Genomic DNA, 17,858 nt, shown 5'->3' with positions numbered 1-17,858 from the left:
ATAGTGCACAAAGCTCCTTGTGAGGTTAAGCCTCGGAGACTATACCCCTTAGTTACGCGAGAGGTACTGATCTAGATATACTCGTAAATGCTGAACCTGGACTTAGTATAAACCAGTTCCGCTGGTCACGCGGAGCTCTGATTATAATCTCCAAACCAATCGATGTCCGAAGAGGGCCGTGGGACTATGCCTACACTGCAAGTACTTACGTTAAACTGTCAGGACCTCATATCCTGGGAGGTAGCAAAGCTTCCACCCATCAGCAAAGGCAAAAAAGACCCTGACTCTCAGTCTGTATGCCAACCACTCTGTATGCTTAGTACGACCTCGAAGGCGTTCGAAACAACAGGAATAGATTAGTCCTTAAGACGACTCTATCTATAACTGACAGTCCATTATTGCAATGGAAATCACGAAAACTATGGATCCCATATTTGTTATAAACTGTGTCCACCAACTTCGGTTCTCGTCGCTACGCACCGCCACATGAGGAGCACCACATTGACCCCAAAGTGAAATTGCAAAGCTCCGGAAGGACTGTTACAAATTTCGCCTCTTGACGCGACGTCTAAACTACCGGGAGGAGGCATGTCCCATAATCACAGAGTACAGATCAGTCAAAAGGAGACTCCGCAACAAGGACTTGGTCGACGAGGTGAATGGGAACCCGTGGGGACTCGGTTACAAACTGGTAACCCGAAAAATCGGAGCCTTGCAAAAACCCTGTTCACTTGAGGCCGAATAGATGGACGCAATGTAGGGTCACTATTCCCTGCGCACCCCGCAGGAGATGATGACAGCAGCGCGGAAAGCACCGAAGACTGCCCTCTTTACTTTAAAAGAGTTGGAAGAAGCAGTCTATGAAAACAAGGAGGCGCCAGGACCCGATGGCATCCCAGTAGATGTGTACAAACTGCTGCTGGAACGTCGGCCAGATTTACTGCCCGGTGCATTCACCGCTTGCCTGAAAGAGGGCACTTCCTCTTTTCTTTGGAAGGTGCGAGGCTTGCGATGATAAACAAAGGGAAAGACGACCCTGAATTGCCGTCTTCCTACCGACCATTTTGTATGCTTTACACTAGTGGGAAAGTGCTCGAAAAGCTCATCAGAAGTAGACTCGCTGAAGCGATACGTGTTGCAAGAGACTTATCTCCACGGCAGTTCGGCTTTAGAGCAGGGAGACCTACATCTGATGCTGTCATGCAAGTTGTGGATACCGTTCGCTTAGCGCCTTTAATTCCGGAAGATGGATAGACATTCTAGGCAAACTAGACAATACTTTCCACGTGCCGAGTTATCTCTTACACATATTGTCCATATTGTCGGATTATCTGAAGAACCGCTCCATGTTATATGAGACGCTAGAGTGTCAGAGGAGGATGCTAGGGCCGGACCTTTGGAACGATTTCTATAATAGTCTGCTTAGACCCGAAGAGTCGCGCCTGGTCGGTTATGCTGATGATGTTGCGGTGCTTGTTGGTGGACGTACTGTTGAACAGGCTTAGCATTGCGACGGGTAAGGAGATAGATGACTGCTCATCGTTTCAACCCTGCACTGGAAAAAACCGAAGTAGTCATCCTGACTAAAGAGAGAATTCGGACCCTGAGTCCTATATCGATCGGCAAGACGATATGTGACTCATAACCAACGGTAAAGTATCTTGAACTGACTCTTGACTCAGAGATAAGTTTTTCGAGCAAGTCACAACAGCAGCGGGCAAGGCTGCAGCGGGAATTTCGGCCTTAAGTCGGCTGATGGCAAATATTGGGGGTCCTATGTCTAGCAGGCGATGTCTCCTGATGAGTTCAACGCAGTCTATTTTGCTTTGCCGCCAAGAAGTATGGACTGACGGCTCTTGGTAAGGAGGTATATCTATTAAATCGAAGCCAGGGCTCTTGTACCAGAAAAGTGTTAGGGCAGTTCTGCAGTTTTGTCAGTGTCGCAGGCAACAGATAGGAGGAAGTTTTGACCAATCTTTATGTTTTTCAACATTAACATAGTCCAATTGGTAATGGAAAACTGATAGAAGCGTATGCCTTGAATGGTGTAGGAGAAGTTACTAGTAAGTAGGATTCACTCTGTAGTCCCTTCGCCAGTTTGAATCCCCATACGAGACTCCGCGACTGTATGCACTATCCTTCGTGCGGAGCTCCATTGTGGGAAAGTGCACCGTAGATGCTACCCCGCGACCGTATGCACTATCCTTCGTGTATTCATTGCGGGAAAGTGCACCGAAGATGCTGCAATTTGCCCTATACCCTTCGCACGCAGCTCCATTGTGGGAAAGTGCACCGAAGATATATTGTGGGAGTCGAAGACAATCATTTTTCTTTGCTCTCAAAATGATGCTCCCCAGTTTTCTGATATGATTGAATTTCAATCTATCTAAAAAAAAATGGAGCACCATGTAGTAACTTCCCCTAAGCACATTCAAACTCTTTTGGTACAGTTCGAATACCAAGCTGGAACCCTCCAAGTTTGCAGATTTGCCCTTCCTAGCATTCATGAACTTTACCCTCCAGTGTCCGAAGTCTATGCCCGGGTTCTGTTCATTCTAAATGCGGATGATGTCCCCTGCTTTCTTTCGAGAGAGGGATGTTCTGTCCTGCGCGGCAATAGAGAACCTGGGCCGACCGCCAGAACTCGAAACCAGGATTACCTCGTAGAGTCACTTTAAGCAAGTGCACTCCAAATGGAGAAGCCCAACGCGAAAATCTCGATTGATAAATTTTTCACTTCATTCCAGGCTCCAGCATTTTCTTCCACAGGCATTCCCGGAGGATGGTAAATTGTTCCTTTGACATTTTGCCATCCTTGGAGGAAATTACAGCGGCAGCAGTCAGAAATGAGGCTGCAACTAACGCACACGTCTTCTTTCTTTCCGCCATCGTGTTCATGTTCCCTTCCCATTGGAATACGTGCTTCATTGAGATCTCCTTCGGTGATTTGAACACCTCCCGGTACATTGATCCTAATTCCCCCGGACGCGCAAATTTGGGTCCTGCTGCACAATAAATTGTTGCCCTCCGCAGATGTGTTGGTCTTACGCTTCTTGCGCGCATTACTGCTGACAGAAGAGTTCAGTGCATCCAGTGTGGGCGTCACCGGGGTTCCCAGTTTATCCCCACTTGCCGCCGAAGATTCCACTTCCTTGCATCCGATTTCTCTGGACATTACCGCACCTAGTGGTACAGCCACGTCCATGTCCTCATTCCCAAGGAGCTTCATCTTTCTTCGCAGTGCGTTCTTCTGCCGCCGGCTTGGAGTCTTCCCATGTTCACGGTGTCCAGGCCGCTTGGGTACATTCCCGCATACCGGCATTAAACCAGTAGCGGTCAGCAGCCACCAGCTTCCTTTTCTTCCGCTTCTCCCTATAAGAATGAAGGAAAAGGTTCTGACAGGCAGGGTTTAGCCTGTAGTCCCCCCTCCTTAATGGCCGAAGTTCCCTTCTGCTGAGTCTTCCTCTTCCGTTTGTGGATAGATTTGGGCTGTAGCACCGCGGACAGGCCAGCGGTGGTTGGATTTTCAGTTTCTGCCACATTGAGAGTTACTGTGCTTTTCTTCCTGGCTGACTTTGCCACAGGTACCAAATGAAAGCTTTCCATTGAGTCGGAAAGGATGCCTTCTATAGATTGTTTCGCAGGGGGGCATGAATATGGTGAGGCCTCCAAAAACTACTACAGGCTCCCTCATCATGACAATGTGGTGCCGAGGGGGAGTCCCTGGCTTACTGATAGACATACTGCCTGCTATTAAGGCCAAACAGGTTGCATTTACTTTTGGCAGACCATAGAATTGGATGGTAAAATTTAAGGCAGGCTTCTGGGTTTTTTTTCGAAGATGGACGATTTTGTTTGAGCCGGGCGACTATGAAACTTCGGTACCCAAAATACTCTGCTCAAAGGTAAACCCGCCCGTCCGTGGAACTTTCGAACTGCCAGCTTCCACAGGGGGTGGTTCCACTTTATGTCCAGCTTAGTGGATTATTTTATACCTTTTATGATGTGGTGGACTGCATTCTCCGAGACTGCTACTTTGTACTGAAAATGAAGAAAAGTACTGATGAACTTCAAAAGGTACCAAATTAGGTACCTTTGGGACTAAAAAGTCCAGATCTTCAAGAGAAGATTGTCTTCAAATTATTTGAAATAAGATGGCTCATCAAATGCATCCTTGATGGAATAGTATGGGGAACAGCCGGCTCATGCACTACGATTAGTCCCTGCCCATTTCGGCTTTGTGTCCTCATAGCCAATACTTACAATTTCAGACTACGGCGCATGCCTTCATCCTCAAAGGATTTAGTAAAAAACATACAAATGCCTACTCTATTTTAATTTCACCATTTTTTGCATCAATTCAACAAAGTATTCCTTTCAAATATACACCTCGCCGAATGTTGGGACAAAAGCCAGATAATCCTCATTCCAAACTAAATCTGCGTTCAAATATTTACACCCTCTGATAAGTACGAGGGTTATGGATATAGAGAGGAATGTTCACGTCGGCAGATACGATACATTGGTTACTGCTGCTGCTGTTGCGGTTTACATTCCTTTTGTGAATAGATATCTTGAAAGGTAGGCAGGCAGGTATTGCGTGTGCGGCTAGTATAAATAGGCTTTAAATGATCTGAGGGATGAATAATATGATCTATAGAGTAGCTTCGGGATAACTTTCGTCTACACGCTTATCCTGTTTAATCCAGCCGAAAAATTCAAGGATAACATAAAAGGAAACTAGTTTACTTTTGGAATCTACAACCATCATTTATTGAGATCTCTAAGATGTTACCTGAGATTAGGTTGAAAATAAGGAGAACATCTAGTTTGATATAAGCATGGAAGGATGCTGATGGACCAGGTTCCAGGAGTCAAACAGGAACATCAATTATTTTCTACCGTCTCCACATCTAAACTCTTGAATCCTTGTGAAGTGGAATGAAACTAAGAGGCCGTCGTACTTCCAGTCTGAGACTACTTTGATAACTTTTACTATCTTACTTTGTACCATTTAGAGCCTCGCCAGGATCAAACGAAACACTCGAGTTTCACTGCTTTTCAACCCAATCTGCCAATTATCTTGGTGAATAAATAACTGCTCAAAGCCAAGATTTAAGCACCTCTATATCTTTGATTACGCACACTTACTACTTGAAGACCCCTTGATACCAGTACATATTTCGTTAGCATCCACTCCTTATTCAAGGATTTCAGGATATTCATGAAATGATTAAAGAATATTGTAATATGAATTGCTTTGAAATCCCGGTCACAGAAAAACAGCAATTGAGTCAAAAAAGCCGGTGCCAACGTCGTCATCGCCGAGCAAACCGGCCCCTTTGATTCCGCCAAGGACAAGCAGGGGGAGGGAGAGGGAGCTACTTCAATCCGCAATCGGCCGCCAGGAACGTCGTCGACAATTTCATAGGGTATCACGAGAAAATCTCTGAAACGTGCCGGACACGCATCCACAATAATTTTAAACGTTGGATGAGTGTGCAATACGCCGCGCTATGGGTCGACTAAATTAGGCAAAGTCAGTATTGCTTGTAATAGAGAAAAATCCTTGCAAGGACATCACCATGTAGAATTCCACAACTTTCAGCGAACGTTGATGTGTAATGTCTTAATTTGTTCATTTGAGTGCATTGCCACCCGCGGGAATCGGGTGGTATGCGAATAGGCTTGTTAGATACTCATTACAACTGGAAAAAAAAGGATATTTGAGTTACCAGCAAGGATACTGGAATAGAAGGTTTTTTACCGAACCATTTTACAGCGTACTGACGCCGGTGGCTAATAAGGCGTTTCAATTTTGGGAAGATTGGGTAGATTGGTTTTTTTTTTGGATAATTAGAGGGCGCAGTAGTAAATTGCTCCATTCTTCAGTCCTTTTTGCAATCTAGATTGAAGATATTTGCATATATCGATATTTAAAAAAAGCTACAAGCCGAGAAGAGACCGGGACATACTGTCCAAAAAGTCAACGATAATACTTAAAAGGCTCCCTCAACGGTTACCTACCTTGCCATGGTGAGGGAGCTTAATAAGGAAAATCCTCCAGGAAACGGGAGATGACACCTAAAGTCAAGTGGTAATCAAAACCCCAAACCAAAGTTTGACTACCGTGTCGAAGGACTGAATGGTCACAGGAGTTAAGATATGGCCGTAAACGGTGAACTCTGGGTTCCAGGCGACCCCCAGTTTCAACTAGCCTTGTCTCAGCAAAAAGGGGCTCTCCCGAGATCGACTTACTTTCCCCGATAAAACTGAGGTCATGGCGACCAATTATGAAAAACAAAAACAAAAACCTTTTAATCAAATGCAATTAAAGTTCGGTCGTGACGATCCAACCCTGAGTGAAAGCTCATCAACGAAGAACCTGGGTCTACACTCAGATTCTCCACTTGCTCAGGTGGGAACCAATCTAATTGGGATCCGGTCCTTAACGGACGAGCCGAAGCAGGCCCTTTCTGTCAGCACTCCTGACCCCAGGCTCCAATCGGTGCCAGCTGCTGAGGCTAAAGTCTTGCCGATGGGTAAGTACTTGTCCGCGGATAGCGAATAGCCTTCGGGCAAACCGTCTCCTAGCAAATTATTGCCAAGGTTGAGGTGAAAGGATCGTTCGGGGCACCTAAGGGGAAACCGAAGTGGCAGCGCTCCTCGAACGATCCTAACTCTTCGACACAAAAGGCAGGAAAGAAGGCTCGGGCGGCAACGGTTAAGCCTTCATTTGCAACCAAAGCTATCGAAGCCGATGGATGGGCCATATGACTACTCTAAGCCATCCGGTTACAATACTGAGCAGTGCGAACAGCTTAGGAGGAAACTTCTCCTAGCTGTAAGGACTGCATCAACCCGAGGCATTAAGCTTTGCTTCGAGTCGGTAGGTGTATACGGTAAAATGTTACGGCTAAACTTTGCCGACGAAGACACGAACGAAATGCTCAGGCAGTACTGCTTCTTCCTCAACGATGTGTGGAAAGGTGCACGACTAACCCTAAAAAGAGTCTCTGAGCTGCTATCATTAAAAAAGTGCTACCCTTGGCTTCCAGAAGAAGAGCGGAATGATGCTGGGGTTCTGGAACAACTTAGTGTGCAGAATAACCTCAACACAGTAAAACAGGAGAGAGAACCGATCAGCCGGGAACTTTTCCCACTATTAGGGTTCCGAACCCGATGTTAAGAAGGCTCGGGAAAAATCGGGCTACCGGCTCTACTACGGGCTAGGGACCGTCACGTTACAAGTGTCGGCTCCTAAAGCCATTGCAGGGGACGTGCAGCCCTCCGCATCTTCATCTGAAGCCACACGTAAAAGCTTCCGACCGATCAGTCTAACGTCGGATTAGACAGAGTAATAGATCGGTTCATAAGGGATACACCCATTCCTAAATGACCACTTCACCATAGGCAACATGCCTACCAGAAAGGCAAATCCACAGCACTCCATGAACTCACGGCAAAAACTGAAAAGGCGATGTTCGAAAAATCCTTAAACTACCAAATGGGAAAGATTGGGGTAGTGGTTTCGGCTATGTGCAGCCAATATCAGGAGGAGGAGGAAACGACCCTGTACTTTTTATGCAGCTACCTGGCCTCCTTAGATCTCAGATGAGGACACCTTGGCAAGGTTTTCTTCAATGAAGATTCTGCACACTCTCTACCTCTGGAGAATATTCTCAGATTTGCTAAACCCTGCGAACGTCGTAGGTGGGAAGCCATTGAATAGGCGATTTACGGGGATGGCTTGAGTGCTCGGAGCTGCATTTTATTTTTGTTTTACTGAGGACATTACAGTCAGCTTGAGAAAACTAGTCACGTTTCCGCTCGAGAAGGAAGAGCCCATATTGAGAACTACTCGACTACTTCAGCGTGAGCAATCGTAAGATGATTAGGGATACCGAAATCGACCGTAAATATGATCACTAGGCGATATCAGTATCACCCATATCATGAGCAACGTGTTCAAGCCCTGCTGCCTCAGGACTATGTGTACAGTTTTTCTGCAGAATGTTGCAAAAAATAGGAAGGACATAGGAGATATTGATCTCGAAAACCATCAACTTTTTACTAAGGACATTTAATGTTTTCCTGGATCCTTGTGAGGCCTGTAAATATTATCGTTGATTTTTTGGACACTCTGCATATCTGAGACAAAAACAGAATATATTTATCTTATTCTTTCTCAACCTACAAATGAGGTTCATACGAATAAAATCAGGATGTTTATGACCACCTAGGATCATTCAGTTTCACCCAACAAATGTCAGGTGTGAATTTTAGATTGAAGCCAAAATAAAAATAAAAGGAATGACTGACTTTGAAAGCAAACAATTCACTTCGACTGATTATATTATTCACTATTCATAATAATCATTATTCATATTCAAAATAATCATTATTCATTATTCATAATAATCAAAAACGTGAATGACAACTCATTTTTTGGATTTAATCCTTATCAAAACCCTTCGTTTTTGAACTCCTCACTTCTTCCTACATACATATGTTCACTGAGTTCCAAAAGATGAAAGAAGAAAATCTGATTTAACCCTACATATGTACATATATGAGGATGAAACACTCCAGTGCAGCCACAAAGTTAACACCAATAATATCTAGTTTGTAACTCGCTTTGAACGATACCATTTGAAATTGAATGTAAGCAATTCCGTCATTATTCTTGAAAAGATTTTACACATGCTGTGAATGTGATACGGGAATTATAATAAAATTTTGAAGCGCCACGTGCCTGGTTATTTTTATGTAATTTCGTCCTTTTTGCTATAGGACTATGTTATATGTTCTTTTGACAATCTTTTTAAGAGTATATCTTTTTGGAATGCGTTTAGAAGTTGGTTGGTAGGAGCCCTATGTAATAAATAGTGATAGTTTTACGCAGAATAGTAAGAATATAATTTAGGAAGAGGAACATAAACAACCTAAACGATATAAGATACACATATAAGATACATATGTACCTCTATCGCTGTTCTTTACAAGATACAAGTTTGTAAGATAATTTGACATTTGTGTTGTTAATTAAGGGCATAATTGCGACCGTAGATACTGAAGTTAGGTAGGAGGTCGTTGACAATGTACTGAAAGGCTCAATTTAAGGATTCATCTAAAAAGGGATGACATTGCCTCCTTAGATTTTATTGTTACATCGTACATCCTCCGTGAAGGGGAACTCAAGCACTGAATTGGAAAAATGCTAGCAGTTCAATCAAATCGATATAAAAATTTTCATGCCTGCAATAAATGGTCTACACGTGTCAAACCTCCTTCCTTCCAACGACCTATGCCACCACCAACTTTTATGTAGTTTTCATTCCAGAATTTCGGTATTTTCTTCTGTTTTTGAAGGACCCTCCCCCTTTAGATTGATTTGTCTATCATGTATTAATCCATCAATAATGATTGAGAAAAAATAAAGGAAGTGCTGGTCGGGTGGTGGGACGAACCTGTGAGGGATCTGTGGAAGACATGCTCTCCACTTTAGTGGAAAACCTGCACCCGGTGTCTACGGTGCGGTCAGCCAGAAAGGAAGGTAGGAAGCAAGTCCCTTAATGAGACGAACTTGAAACCTGACTACGGCCGGGCTATCGGCGACAATGTTGCCTCACTGTTCCAAAAAACGGAAGAGGAAGGCTCGGCGGAAGAAGACTTCAGTACCAAAGGAGGAGGGACTGCAGGCTTGGCTGTCAGAACATTTTCATCCACCTCTACCAGGAAAAGCGAAAGAAAGGGAAGCTGGTAATCTGGACGGAACTTTTCTAATTCCGGTAAATGGAAACAGATCCATGAAGCCCGGACAAAATGAACCTGGGAGGACTCCCAGTCGGCGGCAACGGAAAGCACTGCGAAAAAAGGCGGGGGAATGTTTGCTGCACGACCAAGTATGACGATATCCAGAGAAAGCGGAACTTTCGGCGGAAGGTGAGAACAAGCTGGTCACCCCAGTAAGATCCCCACTGAACGTAGCAGACTTTTCAGTTAGCGGCGGTTTTCATATTGGACTACACATGTCTTAAAGCATAAGAGTTAGTCAAATTAACCTGAAAAGCATGTCAAAGCTTCTTCCCATTTATTGGCAGCAAGGCTGACAAAGTTGCAAGACTGTCCCTATATATTTCTGCTTCTAATTATATTGATTCTCTATCCGACCCAACAAAACGAAGTTGTGACGCGGGACAGGCTATCTTCCAGTGGTTCAAGTATTCGAAACCTAGGAAATGTTTTGCCCCACGTTGGGCGCCATTTGAACAAAAGGGAATTGAAGTGGTCACTTAATATAATGGTGGGCACATCCTCCAAATAATGACCTGAGGATGTTAAAGGAGGGAGGGAGCCTCAGGGGCTGCGTCTCGCAGAACATCTGAAGCAGAAGAGGCAATGATTGAAGCTGTGATCCGTCGTCGTGGATCCTCCCCTTAAATCACGATACTTGGGTCCGGAGTAGGTAAAGAAAACTAACTCCATCCCTTCCTGTAATACCTAAAGATGGTTCCACGGGGTAGGGGAGAGTGGGGATGATTTAGTGGGTAAAAATTCCACACTCTAGCGTAAGTCCGACCCTTTTGAAAATTTCCACGTCCTTAAAAAACGCCGCACCGAGGCGTTAAACGGATCTCAACAAAGTTTTATTTTACACAAAACCTTAAAAATCGTGAGGGTGTTTTTATTTAATAACCAAACATCCAAAAATAAGTGAAGGTAGGAATATTTGTAGGATCCCACTTGAGGATAATAATGGGCAAGTCGGGAAACCCGAAGTCAAGCGCTTCAGGTAGGAAAGATTCGGATCCCCGTACTCCTTCCCTTTGCAACCAATGTCAAAACTAATAATAGTTTCGGAAAGTACAAAATCGAGACCTTTCATTTGATAACCCACGTGACTATACTCGGCGAAAAAGGATTGTGCACCCTCCTTTTGCATGCATGGGGACCCTCCTTAAACTCAACGTTTAACTATGTTACTGCATGCAGTGAGATTCACAGGTCCTACCTTTCTAATAAATCTCGTATCAATAGGAGTAACCGTTTCTGAAATATAGGGTGTGACAGATAAGAAGCGCTGGTAACAAGAGCAAAAGAAGCTATGTCCTATGCTGATATTTAACGAATGGTTAAGGCAGATCCTACGCTGAAGGAGCTTAGCGACAATGTAACGCGAATTAGGCGAACACGAAACGAAGGATTACTGTTCAAACTATGGAAGAAAAAGAAGGATTACGATGACCTATAAACGAATATCCGGGCTTCACCCCGCGAGCAAGCGACCGTCCGGATAAATCAGCCAATGGTTACGATAGAGTGTAAGGATCTTGACAAGGTCACTACCAAGGGAGAAATTTGTGTAGCGCTGAAACACCACTTGAAACTGGAAGACGTGCAGGAAACGGACATCAAGAGCCTAAGGAGAGCGTACGGTGGAATGCAGATCCTAGCTATGCTACAAAAGGACTGTCTGCGGGTAAAGTCGGCATGGGTTGGGTCGTGTGCGGGCTACGCGAACAAATTCCACTAAAAAAAGTGTTTCAAATGCCTCGGAAAGACTATAGCACTAGCACCACTGATAGGTTCAAACTATGTCGAGGATGTGGAGGGGAAAATCATTTGGCGAAGGAAGTAAGAACCCTCACTGCGTTCTATGCAGTGAAGTCAAAGATTGCCATTGCAAATCCATAACGGGTAAAACTAGGTGTCCAGCCTACAGGATCACTTTAAATACCGTACCTAAATGAGAGTTATCCAGCTGAATCTAAAGCACTAACAAGCCGCCCAGGACCTTCTACCACAGAAAGTGTATCAAGAAGAAATCGATGTTGTTATTGTCTTCGAACAACACAAAACCCTGCATCAAGGCGTTTGGAAAATAGACATAAGTGGAAACGCTATGATGTGGGGTTGCGGTAATCGAGCCTTGTACCAAGCAATGAAGCATCGCGAACACGATTTTGTAAGGGTTAAGATCGACGACCCCTACATTTACAGCTGTTTTGCCGCTCCAAGTATGACAATACCAGAGTATTGCAACATACTAGATAGACTGGCGAGAGACGCCAAAAATCGCAACCCCAAAATTATTGCTGGCGACTTCAATGCTTGGTCAATGGAGTAGGGAACTCGGGAAGCAAAAAAAGGAGGAAGAATCCTAATCAAGGTTCTCTCCAGCCTAAACGCCACTCTGGCCAATTTCGGAAATGTAAATACTTTTAGGCGTGGAGAGCTAGGCTCCGTCGTGAATCTTACTACTGGTCAGGCGTCTACACTGCCGTGTTAGCGAAGAAGATACGCATAGCGACCACCATGCGATATATATTGCTATTGATAAGGGACCTAGGACAATAAATCCTCACCTGAAGAAAGCAGAAACAATTTTGTCTTCAAGAGCACTTGATGAGGTTACATTTCTGGGGGTATTGCAATGGAACACCGAATTTACAGGAACGCCCATTGAAAAAGCATCACAATTGTCTCAACAGATATGCCGAACATGTGACGCTTCCATGTCAAAATGTGCACACTCTCGGAAGCGCAAACCTAACTACTGATGGAATGCTGAAATAGCGACGGAGTAGAGATAGATGTGAACAAGACTATATGGACGATCAAGTCTGGGGCTTAAAGACCACGCCCTTGAACTTGTCAAACACAAAGCGGAGTTGATGCTCTTGACAAAGCGGAGGAAACAGAAAACTGTTGAAATTTGCTTCGGAGCGCATCTTGTTAGCTCTCAGCCATCGCTGAAATACCTGGGAGCAACATTCGACTTCAAGTTGAGTTTTAATCCCCACTTAAGCTCAATCCTGGCAAGGGTGCTGCCAAATTTAGGCGGCTCGAAACACAGCCGACGGTTACTTTTATCGTGAGCCGTCAGCTCTGTCCTTTTATACCCGGCACAAGCGAGCAGGCAGCTTCAAGCTGCCTATCGGCTAAGGGCTTCCCAGGCATGTTGCGTCTACTGAACAACCTCTTATGCGGCAGCATGCGTGATTGCGGGGATGATCCCAGTGGGTATTCTCAAGGATGAGGCAATCAGGGAGCGAACATAGACAAGCAAAGTGAGCGTATGAGCTCATTGGCTGCATGGTAAACATCATGGGACCAGGAGGAGTATGGCCGGTGGACACACAGACTTATCCCAGACATAAGTATGTGGACTTTGCGGAACCGCGATTAGAGGAGTTACGATCTGACTCAATTCTTAACCGGACAGATTGGGTACGGGAAGTACCCCTATAGATTCGGTCTTGCTGAATCGTCCGATTGTCCTACGTGTAAAGGTGAAGCCGAAAATGCAGAACATGTTTTCTTCACCTGCCCAAAATTTAAAACCCCAAGGAGAAAGCTTGAAGCAGGTTTAATGGTGGAAAAGCTGGTAAGGTACATGGTTCAACCAAATACGGCAAGGGACGTGGTAGTTGCAATTGTGAAACGACTCCACCAGCAACTAAAAGAAGCAAAAGCGCAGCTGTGGGGTAGAAGGGAAGCTACTGCAATTAACGCCACGCAAAGCGGTAGCAGCTCATTTAGAGTAAACATCCCTGCGAAGCAATACCAGAACGGTGATCCCGCGGGAAATGTGTGGAGAAAATTTGGGAGGTTTTAGTTGAGAAGAGTCCGGCATGCGTGTCCTAGATTCCAGATGCGTATCCATGATGGATTTCCCCCAGACAAAAATGACAGTAAACCGATTTTAATAAGGTTTTGACAATCACAATATCTTAGATAAAAATGAGGCTTTAGTTTGGAAATCCTTCAAAAGTGTGGTGACGAAAACTGGTGCCAAAAAAATATACACAAAAGTTTCAATCCCGTTTGATTTAAAACCCTTACTCACGTCCTGGAAAAACTTGAATAACATATTTATAATCGTTGGTTCTTGTCGAATCAATTAAATTAGAATAAAATAGTTACGAATTTTTCCCCCATCATCCTTCGTCAGCTAAAATTGATTTAAATGCTAATCCTGTTTTAGGAAAACTGTCAGTTGTTCCATAACACCTATCACCCTTATGTACAGCTTAAATATGATATAGTTCGTTAGTCTGTTCATTGTTCAGGGGCTTTTTGAAGGGGGAAAAGGCTTGGATCGATTTTGGTGAGTTAGAATAGTTACCCAACTCAGGGCTGTAAACTAAACTGTCTGTTTGGTACTGCTATCTCCTTTAATTTGATTTTAAGGGCATGCGACTGATGAAACCTACTGTTGCAATGGACGGCTTGCAAGGTTTATGGGGTTGTTGAGCTCCCAGGGCGGTTTCTTTTACAGAAAAAGGACGAAACTCTTATATGATTCCCACAAGCAACAGTGAAGCTGCCCGGCGAAAGAGGGGGAAGCAAGACCCGGAGTCTTTCACCGGTAGGTCCCGGAACAGAGCCTACTTGTGAAATTAGAGCTGCAGACATACTTTGGTTTCGCTACCAGCCTGCATGAGCTTCAGATTATACGCTTGGACATCTATTTTTTACTTTCTTCGACTCCCTGGGTCCGAAATCAACTAAGTGTCATATAAGGACTTGGTGATTTTCTGAGAAGTAACTGCTGGAACTATCTGCCTCTCGGGGAAATCAACCAAAATTGTATCATTATGACAGAAATACGCTTCAACGATTCAGTGTTGAGCCAAGCAACGTCAAACATCAGCGTCGTCCAAATATCTTGAAAGGTTGAAAAAGATTTTTTAAACCATTTCGGGTTCATATTCTCTCTCTTTTTCTCGGCGTTCAGCTGCGGTGAATAGCTCAAACCATAATTGGAATACGAAAAAAGGGAACAAACAACAATGTCAATTCTGTAAAGAATGTAACGGACGCTCCCTAGATATTTTACGAAACAATGGTTACATCGTCATACCAGCTAAATGCTCGTTTAGTGGAAATAATGATCAAACGAACACAGCGTCGCACGTACACTCAATAATCTATTGGCACCCTAAATTGCATAGTTTAAATGCCCGCTTTTCACCCCCATTTTATACACTCAAGGTCGAGAATTTGCTATGTTAGAAGCAGCGAAAAAGGGAGAGATTTCGGATTTATTTGATTTCGGGAAATGGGTTTGGTTGTAGCCTCTTTCAGTACGTACCACCGTACATGCACTCGTAGGGTGATGAATTTTAGCTTTACCATATTCTTCGATAGACGTAATCAAAGCCACCTGTAAAAAGAACATTCAGGACGATGTTGAAACTCTGAAAATGTTCAGGTTTTACCATGGCCATAGTAGAGTTACTTGCATCAGAAACACTCATTGGATGGGGGATGAAAACTTCGAAAAGAGGTGGAAGGCGATAGATGATTGAAGGCCCTTTTCTGTTAAGGAAGGAGAACAAAAAAAAACACCATGGGTAGTCAATTTATGAGTGGTTTAATTAAGTGGTGGTTTTGATTTGTTTCCCGCTGTGAACTATCGACCACGAACCTGCCTTTGTTCTCTCCTACACACTTTTCAGCTCCCTTAACTTCTTTCATTGTTTGATATAGAGCCCCATTTCGCGTTTGTACCATGAAATTTTTCAATTCCATACGTGATTTTCATTTCGTTTTCTTTCCTTTCGTTTTTGATTTTATTAATTCCAAACTCATTTTTCGCCAATATGTGCAAGGGATTTTGAATTCTTTGTATATGTCGTTTTCGCCTTTAAAAAAAAATATGTATAGGTATATCAGGGACCCTCCTGTACTGAATGGAATCTTCCACATCAATGATCACAATGATATTTTGTGGAGTTATTATTGAAAATAAATTGAAAATTTCGAAAAGTGAGTGTGACACAATAGCGAAGAGGGAAAGAGGTTAAAGATTCACCTACCCTTAAATAGATAACTTGGTAGTGGAACTGCCGTAAATATTACATTCACACCTATTTTAATATTTTTAATATAGAAAATATTATTTTAAATTTTTAACATATATATATATGTCAACTGTCAAACATTGAACTTTGTTTTCTGATTATTTAATTAATAATTAATATTAATTAAATAAAAAAATTAGAGAGAGAGAGAAAAATAAATTTAAAAAAAATAATAAAATTCAAACTCACCGGCATGTGGCATTTTCCAAAATGTATCAACACCATCCCGCGTTAACGGGTGTTGTAATCCGGTTCCAATCAGCTTGACGTGTTATTTTCCTCCTTCTCAAATACTTTACTTATAAAAAAAATTATATATGGCACGTTTTCTATCTCACACTTTTATTTTAAATCACAAAAAAATTTAAAAACTTACTGATCTAATAATTATTTAATTATTTAATTTTTATAAATTATTTTTTTTAATTATTTTATGATTTTTACTTATTTTACAATTAAAGAAAGTACATTTAACATATATACTCTCGATTGCTTCCTTATTCAGATTGAAAACCGACCGTAATCAACAGATCCGATATTCTTCATAAATCTAATAATTTAACTATTTCGTTTTATGTTTCAAGGTAATCGTCTCCGTTCGATGATTTCAGTAAGTGATATCAGTAAAAGAGGGATTATGTTATTATTTACCGAAAAAGGAAGGCCTGGGATGGTTTTGGTTATCCAATAAAGTCAAAAGAACCAGATTGGTTTTATCTGAAAATGAAGAAAATTTCATATCAAAATTGGGGAAAAAACAAAATAGAGTTTCATATAAAAAATTGTGAAAATCAACTGCTTTTTGTAAGATAATCCAATAGAGGAGAAACAGCACTCCCCACTCCCCCTTTCCAATAAATGTCAAAACTAAGACCACCTTCGTAATGCACTAACCGAGACCTTTCATTTGAAATCCCACATGACTATATTTGATGAAAAAAATTTACACCCCCCTTTTGCATGTATGAGGACCCCCCCCCCCCCCCCCCCCCCATTAAATAAAATGATCTATGTCACTTCATGCGTGAGCGTTGACAGTTCCCACCTTTTCACTTAATTTGGTGTCAATCGCTATAACCGTTTCCGAGAAAAATGCATGTGACGGACAGACAGACAGAAGTAGCCAAAAGGTCTGAGAATGATAAGCTTCCATCAGAGCACCGAGAATTGAATAAGGAGGTTACCAAAGAAGCTTCAAAGAAAAGCGCCTCTAAGACTCACAGGGAAGCCACCTCAAGAAAGACTAGTCGTCGTCACAGCGAAAGTCGACAAGAAATTGGAGGAACCAACTTGGACGAGGGTTGAAAACATGAAAAAGCTTGAAAAGAGGGGCCGACCAGACGCCCTCATTATTACTAATAAAAGCAAGCTCACCTATCCGGAGATTTTACGCACAACAAAAGCGGATTCTTCTCTGAAAGATCTAGAGGAGAACGTAACGCATATCAGGCGAACGCAGAAAGCCAAATTATTGCTGGTACTTAAACGCAATGAAAATAGGACCTATGATCTCCACAAAAAAAATCGAGGCAACGTTGGGCGAAAAGGCGGACATAAAAGTAAGTAGAGACTTTGTTACGATCGAGTATAAGGATCTGAACGAGATCGCCACCAAGCCTAAGTTATGCGAAGCTCCACGGTTGCAGTTGGGTTGACAATCTGTCAGCGAGACAAATATTATAAGGATGAGAAACGTTTATGGAGACACTCAAATTGTGATCCGAAACAGCGAAAAAAACCATCTCCGTAGGTAAAGTACGAGTTGGTTGGGTTGTCTGTCAACTCCCCGAGCAAATATCGTTAAAAAAATGCTTCAACTGTCAAGGGTTTGGACACAGTGAAAAACTGCGCCAGTCTGCATGACAGATCTGATCTCTGTGGAAAGCGCAGAGGAACATTTTACCAAAGATTGTGAAGAGAAGGCCAATAACTTTCTCTTTAGAAGCTCGAATAGTAATGATTGTGCTCATGGCACAGGGAGCGTCT

General features: G+C 43.0%; 1 protein-coding gene across 2 annotated transcripts in view; it reads right to left on the bottom strand.

Moving 5' to 3' along the window:
- Positions 1 to 17,858, bottom strand: part of LOC119660891 (paired box protein Pax-6) — a 148,927-nt gene that overhangs the window by 83,630 nt on the left and 47,439 nt on the right. For both annotated transcript variants that reach the window (XM_038069821.1, XM_038069820.1), the window contains exon 2: positions 16,062 to 16,589. In XM_038069821.1, the coding sequence (XP_037925749.1) occupies positions 16,062 to 16,074 (13 nt within the window). In that variant the 5' untranslated portion in view covers positions 16,075 to 16,589. The remainder of the gene's footprint in view (positions 1 to 16,061; positions 16,590 to 17,858) is intronic.

Source organism: Hermetia illucens, chromosome 7 (genome assembly GCF_905115235.1).
Source record: "Hermetia illucens chromosome 7, iHerIll2.2.curated.20191125, whole genome shotgun sequence".
In the NCBI taxonomy this organism is placed as follows: Eukaryota; Metazoa; Arthropoda; class Insecta; order Diptera; family Stratiomyidae; genus Hermetia; species Hermetia illucens.
This window is presented reverse-complemented; position numbering and strand designations above follow the sequence as displayed.